The sequence below is a fragment of the Oncorhynchus nerka genome, linkage group LG2 (assembly GCF_034236695.1).
Source record: "Oncorhynchus nerka isolate Pitt River linkage group LG2, Oner_Uvic_2.0, whole genome shotgun sequence".
In the NCBI taxonomy this organism is placed as follows: domain Eukaryota; kingdom Metazoa; phylum Chordata; class Actinopteri; order Salmoniformes; family Salmonidae; genus Oncorhynchus; species Oncorhynchus nerka.
Window position 1 is genome coordinate 19,961,187 of NC_088397.1, and position 16,061 is coordinate 19,977,247.

A 16,061-nucleotide genomic window follows, 5' to 3' on the forward strand; every position below is an offset into this window, starting at 1 on the left:
AGTCAGAGGGTGGCTGAGACAGGGCTCCAACCCACATCACCAGGGGGTATAGACAGAGGGGGCTGAGACAGGGCTCCAACCCACATCACCAGGGGGTATAGACAGAGGGGGCTGAGACAGGGCTCCAACCTACATCACCAGGTGGTATGGTATAGACAGAGGGTGGCTGAGACAGGGCTCCAACCTACATCACCAGGGGGTATAGACAGAGGGTTGCTGAGACAGGGCTCCAACCCACATCACCAGGGAGGTATAGACAGAGGGGGCTGAGACAGGGCTCCAACCCACATCACCAGGTGGTATAGACAGAGAGTGGCTGAGACAGGGCTCCAACCTACATCACCAGGGGGTATAGACAGAGGGGCTGAGACAGGGCTCCAACCCACATCACCAGGGGGTATAGACAGAGGGGCTGAGACAGGGCTCCAACCCACATCACCAGGGGTATAGACAGAGGGTGGCTGAGACAGGGCTCCAACCCACATCACCAGGGGGTATAGACAGAGAGTGGCTGAGACAGGGCTCCAACCCACATCACCAGGGGGTATAGACAGAGGGGGCTGAGACAGGGCTCCAACCCACATCACCAGGGGGTATAGACAGAGGGGGCTGAGACAGGGCTCCAACCCACATCACCAGGGGGTATAGACAGAGGGGGCTGAGACAGGGCTCCAACCCACATCACCAGGGGGTATAGACAGAGAGTGGCTGAGACAGGACTCCAACCCACATCACCAGGGGGTATAGACAGAGGGTGGCTGAGACAGGGCTCCAACCCACATCACCAGGGGGTATAGACAGAGAGTGGCTGAGACAGGGCTCCAACCCACATCACCAGGGGTATAGACAGAGGGGGCTGAGACAGGGCTCCAACCCACATCACCAGGGGTATAGACAGGGGGCTGAGACAGGGCTCCAACCCACATCACCAGGGGGTATAGACAGAGAGTGGCTGAGACAGGACTCCAACCCACATCACCAGGGGGTATAGACAGAGAGTGGCTGAGACAGGACTCCAACCCACATCACCAGGGGGTATAGACAGAGAGTGGCTGAGACAGGACTCCAACCCACATCACCAGGGGTTATAGACAGAGGGGGCTGAGACAGGGCTCCAACCCACATCACCAGGGGGTATAGACAGAGGGGGCTGAGACAGGGCTCCAACCCACATCACCAGGGGTTATAGACAGAGGGGGCTGAGACAGGGCTCCAACCCACATCACCAGGGGTATAGACAGAGGGTGGCTGAGACAGGGCTCCAACCCACATCACCAGGGGGTATAGACAGAGAGTGGCTGAGACAGGGCTCCAACCCACATCACCAGGGGGTATAGACAGAGGGGGCTGAGACAGGGCTCCAACCCACATCACCAGGGGTTATAGACAGAGGGGGCTGAGACAGGGCTCCAACCCACATCACCAGGTGGTATAGACAAAGGGTGGCTGAAACAGGGCTCCAACCTACATCACCAGGGGGTATAGACAGAGGGGGCTGAGACAGGGCTCCAACCCACATCACCAGGTGGTATAGACAGAGGGTGGCTGAGACAGGGCTCCAACCTACATCACCAGGGGGTATAGACAGAGGGTGGCTGAGACAGGGCTCCAACCCACATCACCAGGTGGTATAGACAGAGGGGGCTGCGACAGGGCTCCAACCTACATCACCAGGGGTTATAGACAGAGGGGGCTGAGACAGGGCTCCAACCCACATCACCAGGTGGTATAGACAAAGGGTGGCTGAGACAGGGCTCCAACCTACATCACCAGGGGTTATAGACAGAGGGTGGCTGAGACAGGGCTCCAACCCACATCACCAGGTGGTATAGACAAAGGGTGGCTGAGACAGGGCTCCAACCTACATCACCAGGGGGTATAGACAGAGGGGGCTGAGACAGGGCTGGGGTTATAGACAGGGGGGCTGAGACAGGGCTCACCCACATCACCAGGTGGTATAGACAGAGAGTGGCTGAGACAGGGCTCCAACCCACATCACCAGGGGGTATAGACAGAGGGTGGCTGAGACAGGGCTCCAACCCACATCACCAGGGAGGTGTAGACAGAGGGTGGCTGAGACAGGGCTCCAACCCACATCACCAGGTGGTATAGACAGAGGGGGCTGCGACAGGGCTCCAACCTACATCACCAGGGGTTATAGACAGAGGGGGCTGAGACAGGGCTCCAACCCACATCACCAGGTGGTATAGACAAAGGGTGGCTGAGACAGGGCTCCAACCTACATCACCAGGGGTTATAGACAGAGGGTGGCTGAGACAGGGCTCCAACCCACATCACCAGGTGGTATAGACAAAGGGTGGCTGAGACAGGGCTCCAACCTACATCACCAGGGGTATAGACAGAGGGGGCTGAGACAGGGCTCCAACCCACATCACCAGGGGGTATAGACAGAGGGGGCTGAGACAGGGCTCCAACCCACATCACCAGGTGGTATAGACAGAGAGTGGCTGAGACAGGGCTCCAACCCACATCACCAGGGGGTATAGACAGAGGGTGGCTGAGACAGGGCTCCAACCCACATCACCAGGGGGTATAGACAGAGGGTGGCTGAGACAGGGCTCCAACCCACATCACCAGGGAGGTGTAGACAGAGGGTGGCTGAGACAGGGCTCCAACCTACATCACCAGGGGGTATAGACAGAGGGTGGCTGAGACAGGGCTCCAACCCACATCACCAGGGAGGTGTAGACAGAGGGTGGCTGAGACAGGGCTCCAACCCACATCACCAGGGGTTATAGACAGAGGGGGCTGAGACAGGGCTCCAACCCACATCACCAGGGGGTATAGACAGAGGGTGGCTGAGACAGGGCTCCAACCCACATCACCAGGGGGTATAGACAGAGAGTGGCTGAGACAGGGCTCCAACCCACATCACCAGGGGGTATAGACAGAGGGGGCTGAGACAGGGCTCCAACCCACATCACCAGGGGTTATAGACAGAGGGGGCTGAGACAGGGCTCCAACCCACATCACCAGGTGGTATAGACAAAGGGTGGCTGAAACAGGGCTCCTACCTACATCACCAGGGGGTATAGACAGAGGGGGCTGAGACAGGGCTCCAACCCACATCACCAGGTGGTATAGACAGAGGGTGGCTGAGACAGGGCTCCAACCTACATCACCAGGGGGTATAGACAGAGGGTGGCTGAGACAGGGCTCCAACCTACATCACCAGGTGGTATAGACAGAGGGGGCTGCGACAGGGCTCCAACCTACATCACCAGGGGTTATAGACAGAGGGGGCTGAGACAGGGCTCCAACCCACATCACCAGGTGGTATAGACAAAGGGTGGCTGAGACAGGGCTCCAACCTACATCACCAGGGGTTATAGACAGAGGGTGGCTGAGACAGGGCTCCAACCCACATCACCAGGTGGTATAGACAAAGGGTGGCTGAGACAGGGCTCCAACCTACATCACCAGGGGGTATAGACAGAGGGGGCTGAGACAGGGCTCCAACCCACATCACCAGGGGTTATAGACAGAGGGGGCTGAGACAGGGCTCCAACCCACATCACCAGGTGGTATAGACAGAGAGTGGCTGAGACAGGGCTCCAACCCACATCACCAGGGGGTATAGACAGAGGGTGGCTGAGACAGGGCTCCAACCCACATCACCAGGGGGTATAGACAGAGGGTGGCTGAGACAGGGCTCCAACCCACATCACCAGGTGGTATAGACAGAGGGTGGCTGAGACAGGGCTCCAACCCACATCACCAGGGGTTATAGACAGAGGGGGCTGAGACAGGGCTCCAACCCACATCACCAGGTGGTATAGACAGAGGGTGGCTGAGACAGGGCTCCAACCTACATCACCAGGGGGTATAGACAGAGGGTGGCTGAGACAGGGCTCCAACCCACATCACCAGGGGTATAGACAGAGGGTGGCTGAGACAGGGCTCCAACCCACATCACCAGGGGTATAGACAGAGGGGGCTGAGACAGGGCTCCAACCCACATCACCAGGGGTTATAGACAGAGGGGGCTGAGACAGGGCTCCAACCCACATCACCAGGTGGTATAGACAGAGAGTGGCTGAGACAGGGCTCCAACCCACATCACCAGGGGGTATAGACAGAGGGTGGCTGAGACAGGGCTCCAACCCACATCACCAGGGAGGTATAGACAGAGGGTGGCTGAGACAGGGCTCCAACCCACATCACCAGGGAGGTGTAGACAGAGGGTGGCTGAGACAGGGCTCCAACCCACATCACCAGGGGTATAGACAGAGGGTGGCTGAGACAGGGCTCCAACCCACATCACCAGGGGGTATAGACAGAGGGTGGCTGAGACAGGGCTCCAACCCACATCACCAGGGAGGTGTAGACAGAGGGTGGCTGAGACAGGGCTCCAACCTACATCACCAGGGGGTATAGACAGAGGGGGCTGAGACAGGGCTCCAACCCACATCACCAGGTGGTATAGACAGAGGGTGGCTGAGACAGGGCTCCAACCTACATCACCAGGGGTTATAGACAGAGGGGGCTGAGACAGGGCTCCAACCCACATCACCAGGGAGGTATAGACAGAGGGTGGCTGAGACAGGGCTCCAACCCACATCACCAGGGGTATAGGCAGAGGGGGCTGAGACAGGGCTCCAACCCACATCACCAGGTGGTATAGACAGAGGGTGGCTGAGACAGGGCTCCAACCTACATCACCAGGGGTTATAGACAGAGGGGGCTGAGACAGGGCTCCAACCCACATCACCAGGTGGTATAGACAGAGGGGGCTGAGACAGGGCTCCAACCTACATCACCAGGGGTTATAGACAGAGGGTGGCTGAGACAGGGCTCCAACCCACATCACCAGGGGTATAGACAGAGGGTGGCTGAGACAGGGCTCCAACCTACATCACCAGGGGGTATAGACAGAGGGGGCTGAGACAGGGCTCCAACCCACATCACCAGGGAGGTATAGACAGAGAGTGGCTGAGACAGGGCTCCAACCTACATCACCAGGGGGTATAGACAGAGAGTGGCTGAGACAGAGCTCCAACCCACATCACCAGGTGGTATAGACAGAGGGTGGCTGAGACAGGGCTCCAACCTACATCACCAGGTGGTATAGACAGAGGGTGCTGAGACAGGGCTCCAACCCACATCACCAGGGGGTATAGACAGAGAGGGCTGAGACAGGGCTCCAACCCACATCACCAGGGAGGTATAGACAGAGGGTGGCTGAGACAGGGCTCCAACCCACATCACCAGGGGGTATAGACAGAGGGTGGCTGAGACAGGGCTCCAACCCACATCACCAGGGAGGTGTAGACAGAGGGTGGCTGAGACAGGGCTCCAACCCACATCACCAGGGAGGTGTAGACAGAGGGTGGCTGAGACAGGGCTCCAACCTACATCACCAGGGGGTATAGACAGAGGGGGCTGAGACAGGGCTCCAACCCACATCACCAGGTGGTATAGACAGAGGGTGGCTGAGACAGGGCTCCAACCTACATCACCAGGGGGTATAGACAGAGGGTGGCTGAGACAGGGCTCCAACCCACATCACCAGGGAGGTGTAGACAGAGGGTGGCTGAGACAGGGCTCCAACCTACATCACCAGGGGGTATAGACAGAGGGGGCTGAGACAGGGCTCCAACCCACATCACCAGGTGGTATAGACAGAGGGTGGCTGAGACAGGGCTCCAACCTACATCACCAGGGGGTATAGACAGAGGGTGGCTGAGACAGGGCTCCAACCCACATCACCAGGGGGTATAGACAGAGGGGGCTGAGACAGGGCTCCAACCCACATCACCAGGATGTATAGACAGAGAGTGGCTGAGACAGGGCTCCAACCCACATCACCAGGGGGTATAGACAGAGGGGGCTGAGACAGGGCTCCAACCTACATCACCAGGTGGTATAGACAGAGGGTGGCTGAGACAGGGCTCCAACCTACATCACCAGGGGGTATAGACAGAGGGTGGCTGAGACAGGGCTCCAACCCACATCACCAGGGAGGTATAGACAGAGGGGGCTGAGACAGGGCTCCAACCTACATCACCAGGGGGTATAGACAGAGGGGGCTGAGACAGGGCTCCAACCCACATCACCAGGGGGTATAGACAGAGGGGGCTGAGACAGGGCTCCAACCCACATCACCAGGTGGTATAGACAGAGGGTGGCTGAGACAGGGCTCCAACCCACATCACCAGGGGGATATAGACAGAGGGTGGCTGAGACAGGGCTCCAACCCACATCACCAGGGGGTATAGACAGAGGGGGCTGAGACAGGGCTCCAACCTACATCACCAGGTGGTATAGACAGAGGGTGGCTGAGACAGGGCTCCAACCCACATCACCAGGGAGGTATAGACAGAGGGGGCTGAGACAGGGCTCCAACCTACATCACCAGGGGGGTATAGACAGAGGGGGCTGAGACAGGGCTCCAACCCACATCACCAGGGGGGTATAGACAGAGGGGGCTGAGACAGGGCTCCAACCCACATCACCAGGTGGTATAGACAGAGGGTGGCTGAGACAGGGCTCCAACCCACATCACCAGGGGGGTATAGAGAGGTATATTTGGCAGTGTGTGCACAGTACCAATACTCAGGCAGTAAGTCTGAGGCCAGTCCTGAAAGCACACTTTGTCCAGGGAGGGAGTGGTGTGATAGAGGTGAGCTGTAACCTGCAGTCTACTGGCTCCTGAATGGCTCACAGGAAGAGCCATTGTTCAAACAGAACCCTCAGGCGTTGCTAAATACTGTTTTTTGTCTTGCCCTGTCTCTCTTCCTAGGTAGGAGCAGCTAACTCCAGTCTCCTGTCATGGATACTAACGCGGAGGAAGTGGAGGACTCAGGAGAAGAGCTTACAGGTAGAACACCTGTCTACTTTCTTTTTAAATTATTGACATGCCTAAACCAATGTAAACAGACATACGTAGCTGGCAAATCATTCACTCCCAATGCACCATTCATACACAGTGCATTATGCAATGCAAACAGGAATGAACTTCACAGCAAAAGTCTCATGTATGACTCTGCAAACAAAACCAAATGTAGGACAGTAACTTCGTGGTGGTTTCAGGGAGGAAGAAGTCTCGGTTCAAGCTGCTGAAGAGTCGTCTGTTTGGCCGTCTGAAGAGGAAGGAGACTGAAGGACGGATGAAGCAGAGCCAGTCCGCCAGTGATGTCACTGCTGATGTCATAGCTCCGAGGGACGACGACTCAGAGGATGACTGTTTGTAAGCATCTGACCTCTTTCACTCACTGGAAATAGTAGCATGTCAAGTTGATCAAGTTATCAAGTTGAAGTAGCATGTCCACTGGGAAATACTGTATGTATGTAGTAAACACATTTTTGACCTGTGTCACTTACAGGGGCGGTCCAAATACACTGGGGTCCAGAGCTCTGTCACATGATAGCATCTTCCTGGCTGACCAATCACAGAGCTCCTCTGAGCCGACGAGGGTTCTGTCTCAGGAGAACGTACACGGCAGGATACAAGAACTGCAGGTGAATCCGTAGGTGGGAGGGTCCTTATAGTCTAATCTACTGTTGTGATTGGTCCAGGAGTGTGCTCATCACACATGCACTGTTTCTGATTGGGCAGCTGAAACTGCAGCGGCAGAACATGTGTCTGGGCCCTCCCCCCTTGCTGATCCCTGGAAAGAGAATGGAAGATTCTGGAGCCACCTCTGAGGATGATGGTTTGCCCCAGAGCCCTCCAGAGATCTTGTTCCATGACCGAACAGCACAGGGGCCTTCCTACAAGGTGAATGGGGCTGATCACATATACTGCACACACATAGATACAATTGATCTAACTTGTATTTATCCTGGATAGTCTCATTGAGATAACATCTATTTTTAGAGAATAAACCTTGTGTAGTCAGTAGAGTCTGTTGGTACATTTGCAAGCAAAACACAATGTAATCATCACCATTATCATTTTTCATTACTCTTCCACCACCTTGTGTGACTGACTGATTGACACCTCTTCCTCCATTCCATCCCCAGTTCCCTGACACTCACAGGCACCATAGCTCTCCGAGTTTAGCAGGGACAGGAAGTGAGGAGGAGGAGCAGGTGATGCAACTTCCTGTCTGCATTACACCACATCCCACATTCACATACTGATCATCCTAACAACATTCACCGAAAACATGTTTGTTGGGTCCATTTCAGTTGTTAATGTGCTTTTCTACTTTCTCCTCAGTGCCTCTCCCAGCCCTCCTCCCGTCCTCTCTCCCCGTATCCTGCTTCCCCCTGTGATCCAGAGCCCTCCCCTGCAGTGGACTTCACCAGCCCAGCCCAGTACACTCCTAGCCTGGACAGCTCTGCCGCCCGTCACCGCATGTCTGTTAAACCCAGGAACCAGAGGGCCAGCGCCAAGGGAAGGAAAGGTCCCCTGGTAAGATCTCACTGTGTAGTGTAACATCAAAACACCACATAGTGGGTACTGGGCAGCATTCAATCTCGAATACCTTCATTACAGTGTAAATATAAGACCATGGTTTAACAGGCTGTTTTTCTTGTCTGTGTCATTACTAGAGAGCAAGCAGACTTGGCTCAGAGAGCCTGAGTGACCTGGACCTAGACCAGCCCCTGTCTGAGAGGGAGGAAGAGCAGGATGGAACGGAGGACGAGGACAGAGAGGAAGAGGAGGAGAGGGAGAGACCGTTCTCTTCATCTCCAAAAGACTCTGAGGAGAAGCCCTGGCAGTCAGTACCCCCTGGTGGTCAGAAAGAGGTATTACAGAGACAAGAGTCATCCGAGACAGAGGGACGCGTCACCACCAACCCTCTCTACCTCCAGGCTATGACCTCTCCTCTATCAGAACCCATGACCAAGACCTCCATCCTGGAGACCCCGAGTCTGTCCACTCCCCCTTCAGCAGCAGTGGAGGAGCCACAGAAGCCCCCGGAACCTATTCGGGTCAAACGCCCAAGAACTCTCATCCAGGATAATTCAGACCAGGGAAGTCGGCCTGGGTCTACATCTGAAAAGACCCTCTCCAGGCCTCTCAGTCCTGTCTATGGATCAGACTCCACCACAAATCAACTTCCCTCAAAAGAGAAGCCAGAGGAGAATATGACCCCAGCCACCTCTAACAAGGGAGACAGGTTGAGCAGAAACACACAGAGTGTGAGCCTAGCGGACACCAGCAGCTCTACATACCACTCTGCTCTACCTACCCCTGCCCCTCGCATTATAAGACAAACACAGAGACCTGCTTCTGAGAGAGAGTCTGTCAGAGAGACTACAGCAGTCCCACTGTCGGGCGTTAATGAAGAAACCTCCAAATTGGACCTAGTGCAGAGGAGGAGAGGGCCACCTACTGGCCATGAAGACACACTGCCTAGAGCAAACAGTTTCTTCACCTCCTCCTTGAGACAGCGTTCCAAGAGTGCCACTAGCAGAGCCCACACAGGGACGAGAAACAAGGAGATGAATGCAAAAGGAAAGGGGGGGGAGGGTTTGGTGGCCAAGAACCCTCATCAGGAGTCTGTCAGAAGGCAAGAGGTAAAACCAGAGCAGGCCACATTTAAAGGCCTGAAGGAAAACCAACCACAACCCTCACCTCAGGAGAGAAACGTACACACAGAGGTAGAAGTCGTGGAGGAGACAGGACTGAAGGGAGGAGAGAAAGGGGATGGGCAGAGTGAGGGAAATGAGGAGAAGGAGCAGGAGCAGGAGAGGAAGAGTGCTTTCGGAGTGAAGCTGCGCACCACTTCTCAGTCTCTGAAGTATCGCTTGGAGAGGGACCAAGAATTCAGGGTTAAGTGTCATATAGTCTCAACAACTGCAGAACCAGTCAAAGGCGAAATTGGCACAAGTTCAAAGGTCAGGGGTGACTTGGCAAATAAGGCTTCGAGGAAGGGCCCGTCACAAGTGTCTGACTGCCCCCCCTCATACACCCCTGACAGAAACAGACTCAACGAGAACCAAGGTACGTGTGTCCTCTAGAACGTCGTCGATAGTTCAGCGGAGAAATTGAGCCTCGCGTTCAACGCTCTGAGTTGTTGCGGAAATTGACCCACTACGCTGTTTACTTTCTGAATCTACGTCATATCGCTGAGTCTATATTGAATAACTATTAACTTGGACTATGCACTAACTGACTTTGCGCTAACAAGGTGTTCTAGCTCACGCGGTTGCAGCTATGTCAGTCTACTGAGGGCCCTGTTTCAATAGCATGTACTCACCTCTAGGCACTGTTGGTTCTATCCTTAGATGAAGATGATACTGACCTGGTAGTAGATGCCTTTTCAGACCCAGGTAACATATATCCACTGAACCACTGAACACTTCTCTGATAATCATACAATAGTAGTTACAGTATAATGAGCACTTCTGAATCAGTGGGCAATTTCCCCTCCAATCAAAACTGGATCCAGATCTGTATAAAAATATGTGCCCTCTGTAATTATTGGGACGGTTTTCTTCCTCTGGCTCTATACTCCAAAAGTTTGGATTTGAAATGATACAATGACTATGAGGTTAAAGTGCCGACTGTCAGCTTTCATTTCAGGGTACTTTCATCCATTACTGGTGAACTTGAGAAATTACAGCACTTTTGACATAGTCTCCAAATTTAGGTGGCATGCAAATTCACTGAAATGTTTATGAAAGTTGTGACTACATACATCTCATGACTCTACACATTTGCTGGAGTTTTGGTTATTTCATCATTTTGTGCCCAATAGAATTGAATGGTAAATCATGTATTGTGTCATTCTTGAGTCACTTTTATTGTAAATAAGAATATAATATGTTTCTAAACACTTCTACATTAAAGTGGATGCTACCATGATTACTGATCATCCGATAGTCCTAATAAGTAAGAAAGTTACAGATGCACAAATATCCTACCCCAAGACATGCTAACCTCTCACCATTACATTTTTTTGGGGGTATAGGATATTTGTGCATCTGTAACTTTCTCACTCATCATTATTGATGATTCATTCAGCATTATCCATATATCATGGTAGCATCCACATTCATGTAGAAGTGTTTAGAAACATATTCTATTCTTATTTTCAATAAAAGTGACTCAAAATGACTCAACACATTTTTTTAACATTCATTTCTATTGGGCACAAACTAATCTGAAACACAACCAAAAAAACAGAAAATGTACAAATGTGTAGTCACAAGCTTGATGTAGTCATTGCGTGCTATGAATATGGGACCAAATACTTAACTTTTTACTACTTTAATACATTTCAGTGAATTTGTCCCAATACTTTGCTCACCTAAAATGGGGGGACTATGAACAAAAACTGCTGTCATTTCTAAACGGTTCACCTGATATGGATGAAAATACCCTCAAATTAAAGCTGACAGTCTGGGACTATGTTTAAAACTGCTGTCATTGTTTAATTTCAAAAACATTTGGACTATAGAACCAAAAAGAAGAAAACATGCTTCAAAAACCAAATAATTACAGGGGACTGTTTGTAAAAAGATCTCTGTTTCACCTCAATCAAAATATTGCTGTATCGGGGGACTAAACAAATGAACCACAGAATAAATGAAGATGATCTGATTAAATATTGGGGGATTCACAACTCCAGTCATCAAACACCACAGTATCTTTTAAATACACTTTAAATAAAGTTTGACTTGATTTCAACAATGTCACCCATTGTTCCTCAGACAAAGGCCCATCCTCCAGACCTGCTCTGGGGCTCCAAGAGGGGCTGAGACCCCTGGGTCTAATGGGTCAGCTGGAAACCTGTCTGGATGTCCATGGCCCGGGAAAAGACCAAAAGTCTCCAACAGCATCTCAGTCCAGAGACAGTGCTGGGACAGGGAGGACAGGTACAAAAACGCCCCAGTACACCACATCACCATGGCCAGCTCCAACCCCAGCCCCACATTGCCGAGATTACAACCAACAGCTCAGCCATCAAACAACCTCCATCACAATCACAGCCAAGCACAAAAACAGCCTTGCAAAAAGAAACATCAGCCCCAGTGGTACAATCAGCATCTCAACCAATACCAAGCAAGACCAATCCTACAGGAAATGCATCTGACAGCCAAACTCAAAACATTGCCTTCAGATCAGCCTAACACACAAACAGCATCGCAATTCAGTGTCACCAATGATTCAAGGAACAGCTCAACAGCTGACAAAGTCCTCCCAACCTCACATGCCAACCAGACCAACTTTGAGGAGCGTCTGAGAGATCCTCCACGTCTCTGAAGAGAGCTGAGAAGATGCCTGTGGAGAAATGGACAGAAAGAGCGCTCCCGACTGGGACAAGGTAAATATTTGACTGTGCCCCCCACATTGGGTCAGACGTTTTTCCTTTATCAGTCCCTTCACATGATGAGGTAAAACAACACTCAAACAGAGTAAGTCTTCATTTTGTAACTAAGATGTAATGTGGCCAGTTTAGTTAAGTAATATGTCATCTCTGTATTTTATCTTAGGAGGAATCTAACAATGGTCAAATTGATCTCACATAAGCAAATCCTGAGATACCTTCTTATTTAAAAATCATCATCCTCATTGTCACATTCTGATTCAGCCATCCTGGATGGAACTTCAATCAAATCTCTGGCCTGGAGTGACAAGACTATGAACTAAGAGAAATGCACACGATGATGTGTGTGTTTGAGGGAGGTAAAGATGTTCCTAAAGAGAGTAAGAAGAAGACTGAAATAAAATAATGATTTGTTGCTGACTGTATTATTTGAACCTACTGGCTTCAGAGTTTAAAACCTCTTTCCCTTTACTGTGCCTTACTCTTCTAACCATTACATTTTTAAAATTACTTATATTTCACATCGGCCAGACTGATGCTAAACTAATGGGTATAACAACACTAAACCAAGAGGTCTGGACTTTTATGGCAAGACCAGGCATACTCTTGTTTGTTGCTGGTTCAAACTCCGATTCAGTTTTTCACTGCTTTTGACATATCACTCCATGCTTGATCCCCCAGTCTGGAATAAATATACATACTGTCAATTGTATTCTGATCTAATTTGAATTGTGTGGGCACAAAACAGCCTCAATAAACAATTATCAACCCCAATGGGGCTGCCTCATCAATGGGGACCAATCCTGAAAATGGTCAATAACTACAAATTCCTTGAGTCACATATCTCAGAGAATCTGAAATGGTCAACCACAGCGAACACCATAGTGAAGAAGGCACTGACAGAGATTCTTCAACTTCAGTATGCTGAAGAAATTCACCCTGTCCCCGAGGCCCTCACAGTGTTCTACAGGAGCACCATCGGAGCATACTGTCAGGCTGCATCACAGCCTGTTACGGTAAATCCACCCCCGCGGACTGCAAGACTCTTCATGGTTGTTCACGTGGTGAGGAAAAACAATTGACTCAAACAGTGTAAGTCTTCATTTTGTACCTAAACTCAGCAAAAAGTAATATGTCCTCTCACTGTCAACTTTTATTTTCAGCAAACTTAACATGTGCAAATATTTGTATTCACATAAGATTCAACAACTGAGACATAAACATGAACAAGTTCCACAGACATGTGACTAACAGAAATGGAATAATGTGTTCCTGAACAAAAGGGGGTCAAAATCAAAAGTAACAGTATCTGGTGTGGCCACCAGCTGCATTAAGTACTGCAGCGAGGTATCTCCTCCTCATGGACTGCACCAGATTTGCCCGTTCTTGCTGTGAGATGTTACCTACTGGACTCTTCCACCAAGGCACCTGCAAGTTGACTGACATTTCTGGGGGAATGGCCCCTGCCCTCACCCTCCGATCCAACAGGTCCCAGATATGCTCAATGGGATTGAGATCACTAAACTGTCTGGGCATGGCAGAACACTGACATTCCTGTCTTGCTGGAAATCACACTCTGGTGGTGGCATTGTCATGCTGGAGGGTCATGTCAGGATGAGCCTGCAGGAAGGGTACTCAAAGGGAGGAGGATGTCTTCCCCGTAATGCACAGCGTTGAGATTGCCTGCAATGACAACAAGCTCAGTCTGATGATGTTGGACACACTCCCCCAGACCATTTTTTTCACCTTTATTTAACCAGGTAGGCAAGTTCTCATTTTACAATCTGACCTGGCCAAGATAAATGAAAAGCAGTTCGACAGATTCAACAACACAGAGTTACTGGAGTAAAACAAACAGTCAATAATACAGTAGAAAAATAAGTCTATATACAACGTGAGCAAATGAGCTGAGATAAAGGAGGTAAAGGCAAAAAAGACCATGGTGGCAAAGTAAATACAATATAGCAAGTAAAACACTGGAATGGTTGATTTTTAGTGGAATAATGTGCAAATAGAGATAGAAATAATGGGGTGCAAAACTGAGCAAAATAAATAAATAAATACAGTAGGGAAAAAGAATAGTTGTTTGGGCTAACATTATAGATGGGCTATGTACAGGTGCAGTAATCTGTGAGCTGGCCACAGCTGGTGCTTAAAGCAAGTGAGGGAGATAAGTGTTTCCAGTTTCAGAGATTTTTGTAGTTCTTTCAGTCATTGGCAGCAGAGAACTGGAGGGAGAGGCACCAAAGGAAGAATTGGTTTTGGGGGTGACCAGAGAGATATACCTGCTGGAGCAGGTGCCAGGTGGGTGCTGCTATGGTGACCAGCGAGCTGAGATGGGGGACTTCCTGTCTTAGCAGGGTCTTATAGATGACCTGGAGCCAGTGGGTTTGGCGATGTATGAAGTGAGGGCCAGCCAACAAGAGCGTACAGGTCGCAGTGGTGGGTAGTATATGCGGCTGGTGACAAAACGGATGACAGACCCTCCACCTCCAAATTGATCCCGCTCCAGAGTACAGGCCTCGGTGTAACGCTCATTCCTTCAACTATAATCGCGAATCCGATCATCACCCCTGGTGAGCAAAACCGCGACTCATCAGTGAAGAGCACTTTTTGCCAGTCCTGTCTGGTCCAGCGATGGTGGGTTTGTGCCCATAGGCGATGTTGTTGCCCGTGATGTCTTGTGAGGATCTGCCTTACAACAGGCCTACAAGCCCTCAGTCCAGCCTCTCTCAGCCTATTGAAGGCAGTCTGAGCACTGATGGAAGGATTGTGTGTTCCTGGTGTAACTCCCGGGTGCTATTTTTGCCATCCTGTACCTGTCCCGTGCAGGTGTGATGTTCGGGTCTGCCTCTGCGAGGACGATCTGCTGTCCGTCCTGTCTCCCTGTAGTGCTGTCTTAGGTGTCTCACAGTACGGACATGGCAATTATTGCCCTGGCCACATCTGCAGTCCTCATGCCTCCTTGCAGCATGCCTAAGGCATGTTCACACAGATGAGCAGGGACCCAGGGCATCTTTCTTTTGGTGTTTTTCAGAGTCAGTAGAAAGGCCTCTTTAGTGTTCTAAGTTTTCATATCTGTGACCTTAATTGCCTACCATCTGTAAAGCTGTTAGTGTCTTACCGACCGTTCCACAGAGGCATGTTCATGAATTGTTTATGGTTAATTGAACAAGCATGAAAACAGTGTTTAAACCCTTTACAATGAAGATCTTTGAAGTTAGTTATATTTATGAATTATCTTTGAAAGACAGGGTCCTGAAAAAGGGAAGTTTCTTTTTGCTGAGTTTACAAGACCAGGTGTCGCAGAAATGCCAAGAAGATCATCAGGGAGCCCAGCCACCCAAGCCATGCCCTGTTCTCCCTGCTTCAATCACTTAGAAGTGGGCAGCACAGGAGCATCATGGCAAAAACTGAAAGACTGGCCAATAGTTTCTACCTCAGACCATCAGACTACCTGAATAGCCACCACTAGTCAGCTACCTGCACCCCGCTCCCCCTCCCCCTGCTACTCCACCTATGGACATTCGCCCCACCCCCAGTACTCCACCCATCGACATTTTCTGCATGTCAAAGCCAAAGATTTTCACTCACACCTGCAACCCTGTACATGTGACTAATAAACACTCTGAATCACCTATGCTATACTGCTTTCACAGATATTCATTATACTGTCCGTTTAATTTAAAAACACATGCAAAAATCCATATCTATTCTTTTATTTTGGCTATGTCAGAGGGGAGTGGTGTTATGTTATGATAGATTGTACTACAACAAAGCTAGTTTAATTTAGTTTTGACTACAATTCCCAAG

General features: G+C 50.7%; 1 protein-coding gene across 1 annotated transcript in view; it reads left to right on the forward strand.

Annotated features, from left to right (window-relative positions):
• The window catches only part of LOC115144996 (CRACD-like protein), a 63,364-nt gene extending 49,439 nt beyond the window's left edge, over positions 1 to 13,925 (forward strand). The window contains exons 2-12 of the mRNA XM_065021491.1: positions 6,764 to 6,841; positions 7,054 to 7,210; positions 7,347 to 7,482; positions 7,580 to 7,741; positions 7,987 to 8,055; positions 8,186 to 8,380; positions 8,521 to 9,919; positions 10,204 to 10,248; positions 11,632 to 11,796; positions 13,122 to 13,312; positions 13,737 to 13,925. Of these exons, the coding sequence (XP_064877563.1) occupies positions 6,793 to 6,841; positions 7,054 to 7,210; positions 7,347 to 7,482; positions 7,580 to 7,741; positions 7,987 to 8,055; positions 8,186 to 8,380; positions 8,521 to 9,919; positions 10,204 to 10,248; positions 11,632 to 11,796; positions 13,122 to 13,312; positions 13,737 to 13,925 (2,757 nt within the window). The 5' untranslated portion in view covers positions 6,764 to 6,792. The remainder of the gene's footprint in view (positions 1 to 6,763; positions 6,842 to 7,053; positions 7,211 to 7,346; positions 7,483 to 7,579; positions 7,742 to 7,986; positions 8,056 to 8,185; positions 8,381 to 8,520; positions 9,920 to 10,203; positions 10,249 to 11,631; positions 11,797 to 13,121; positions 13,313 to 13,736) is intronic.
• Positions 13,926 to 16,061: the final 2,136 nt, after the last annotated feature.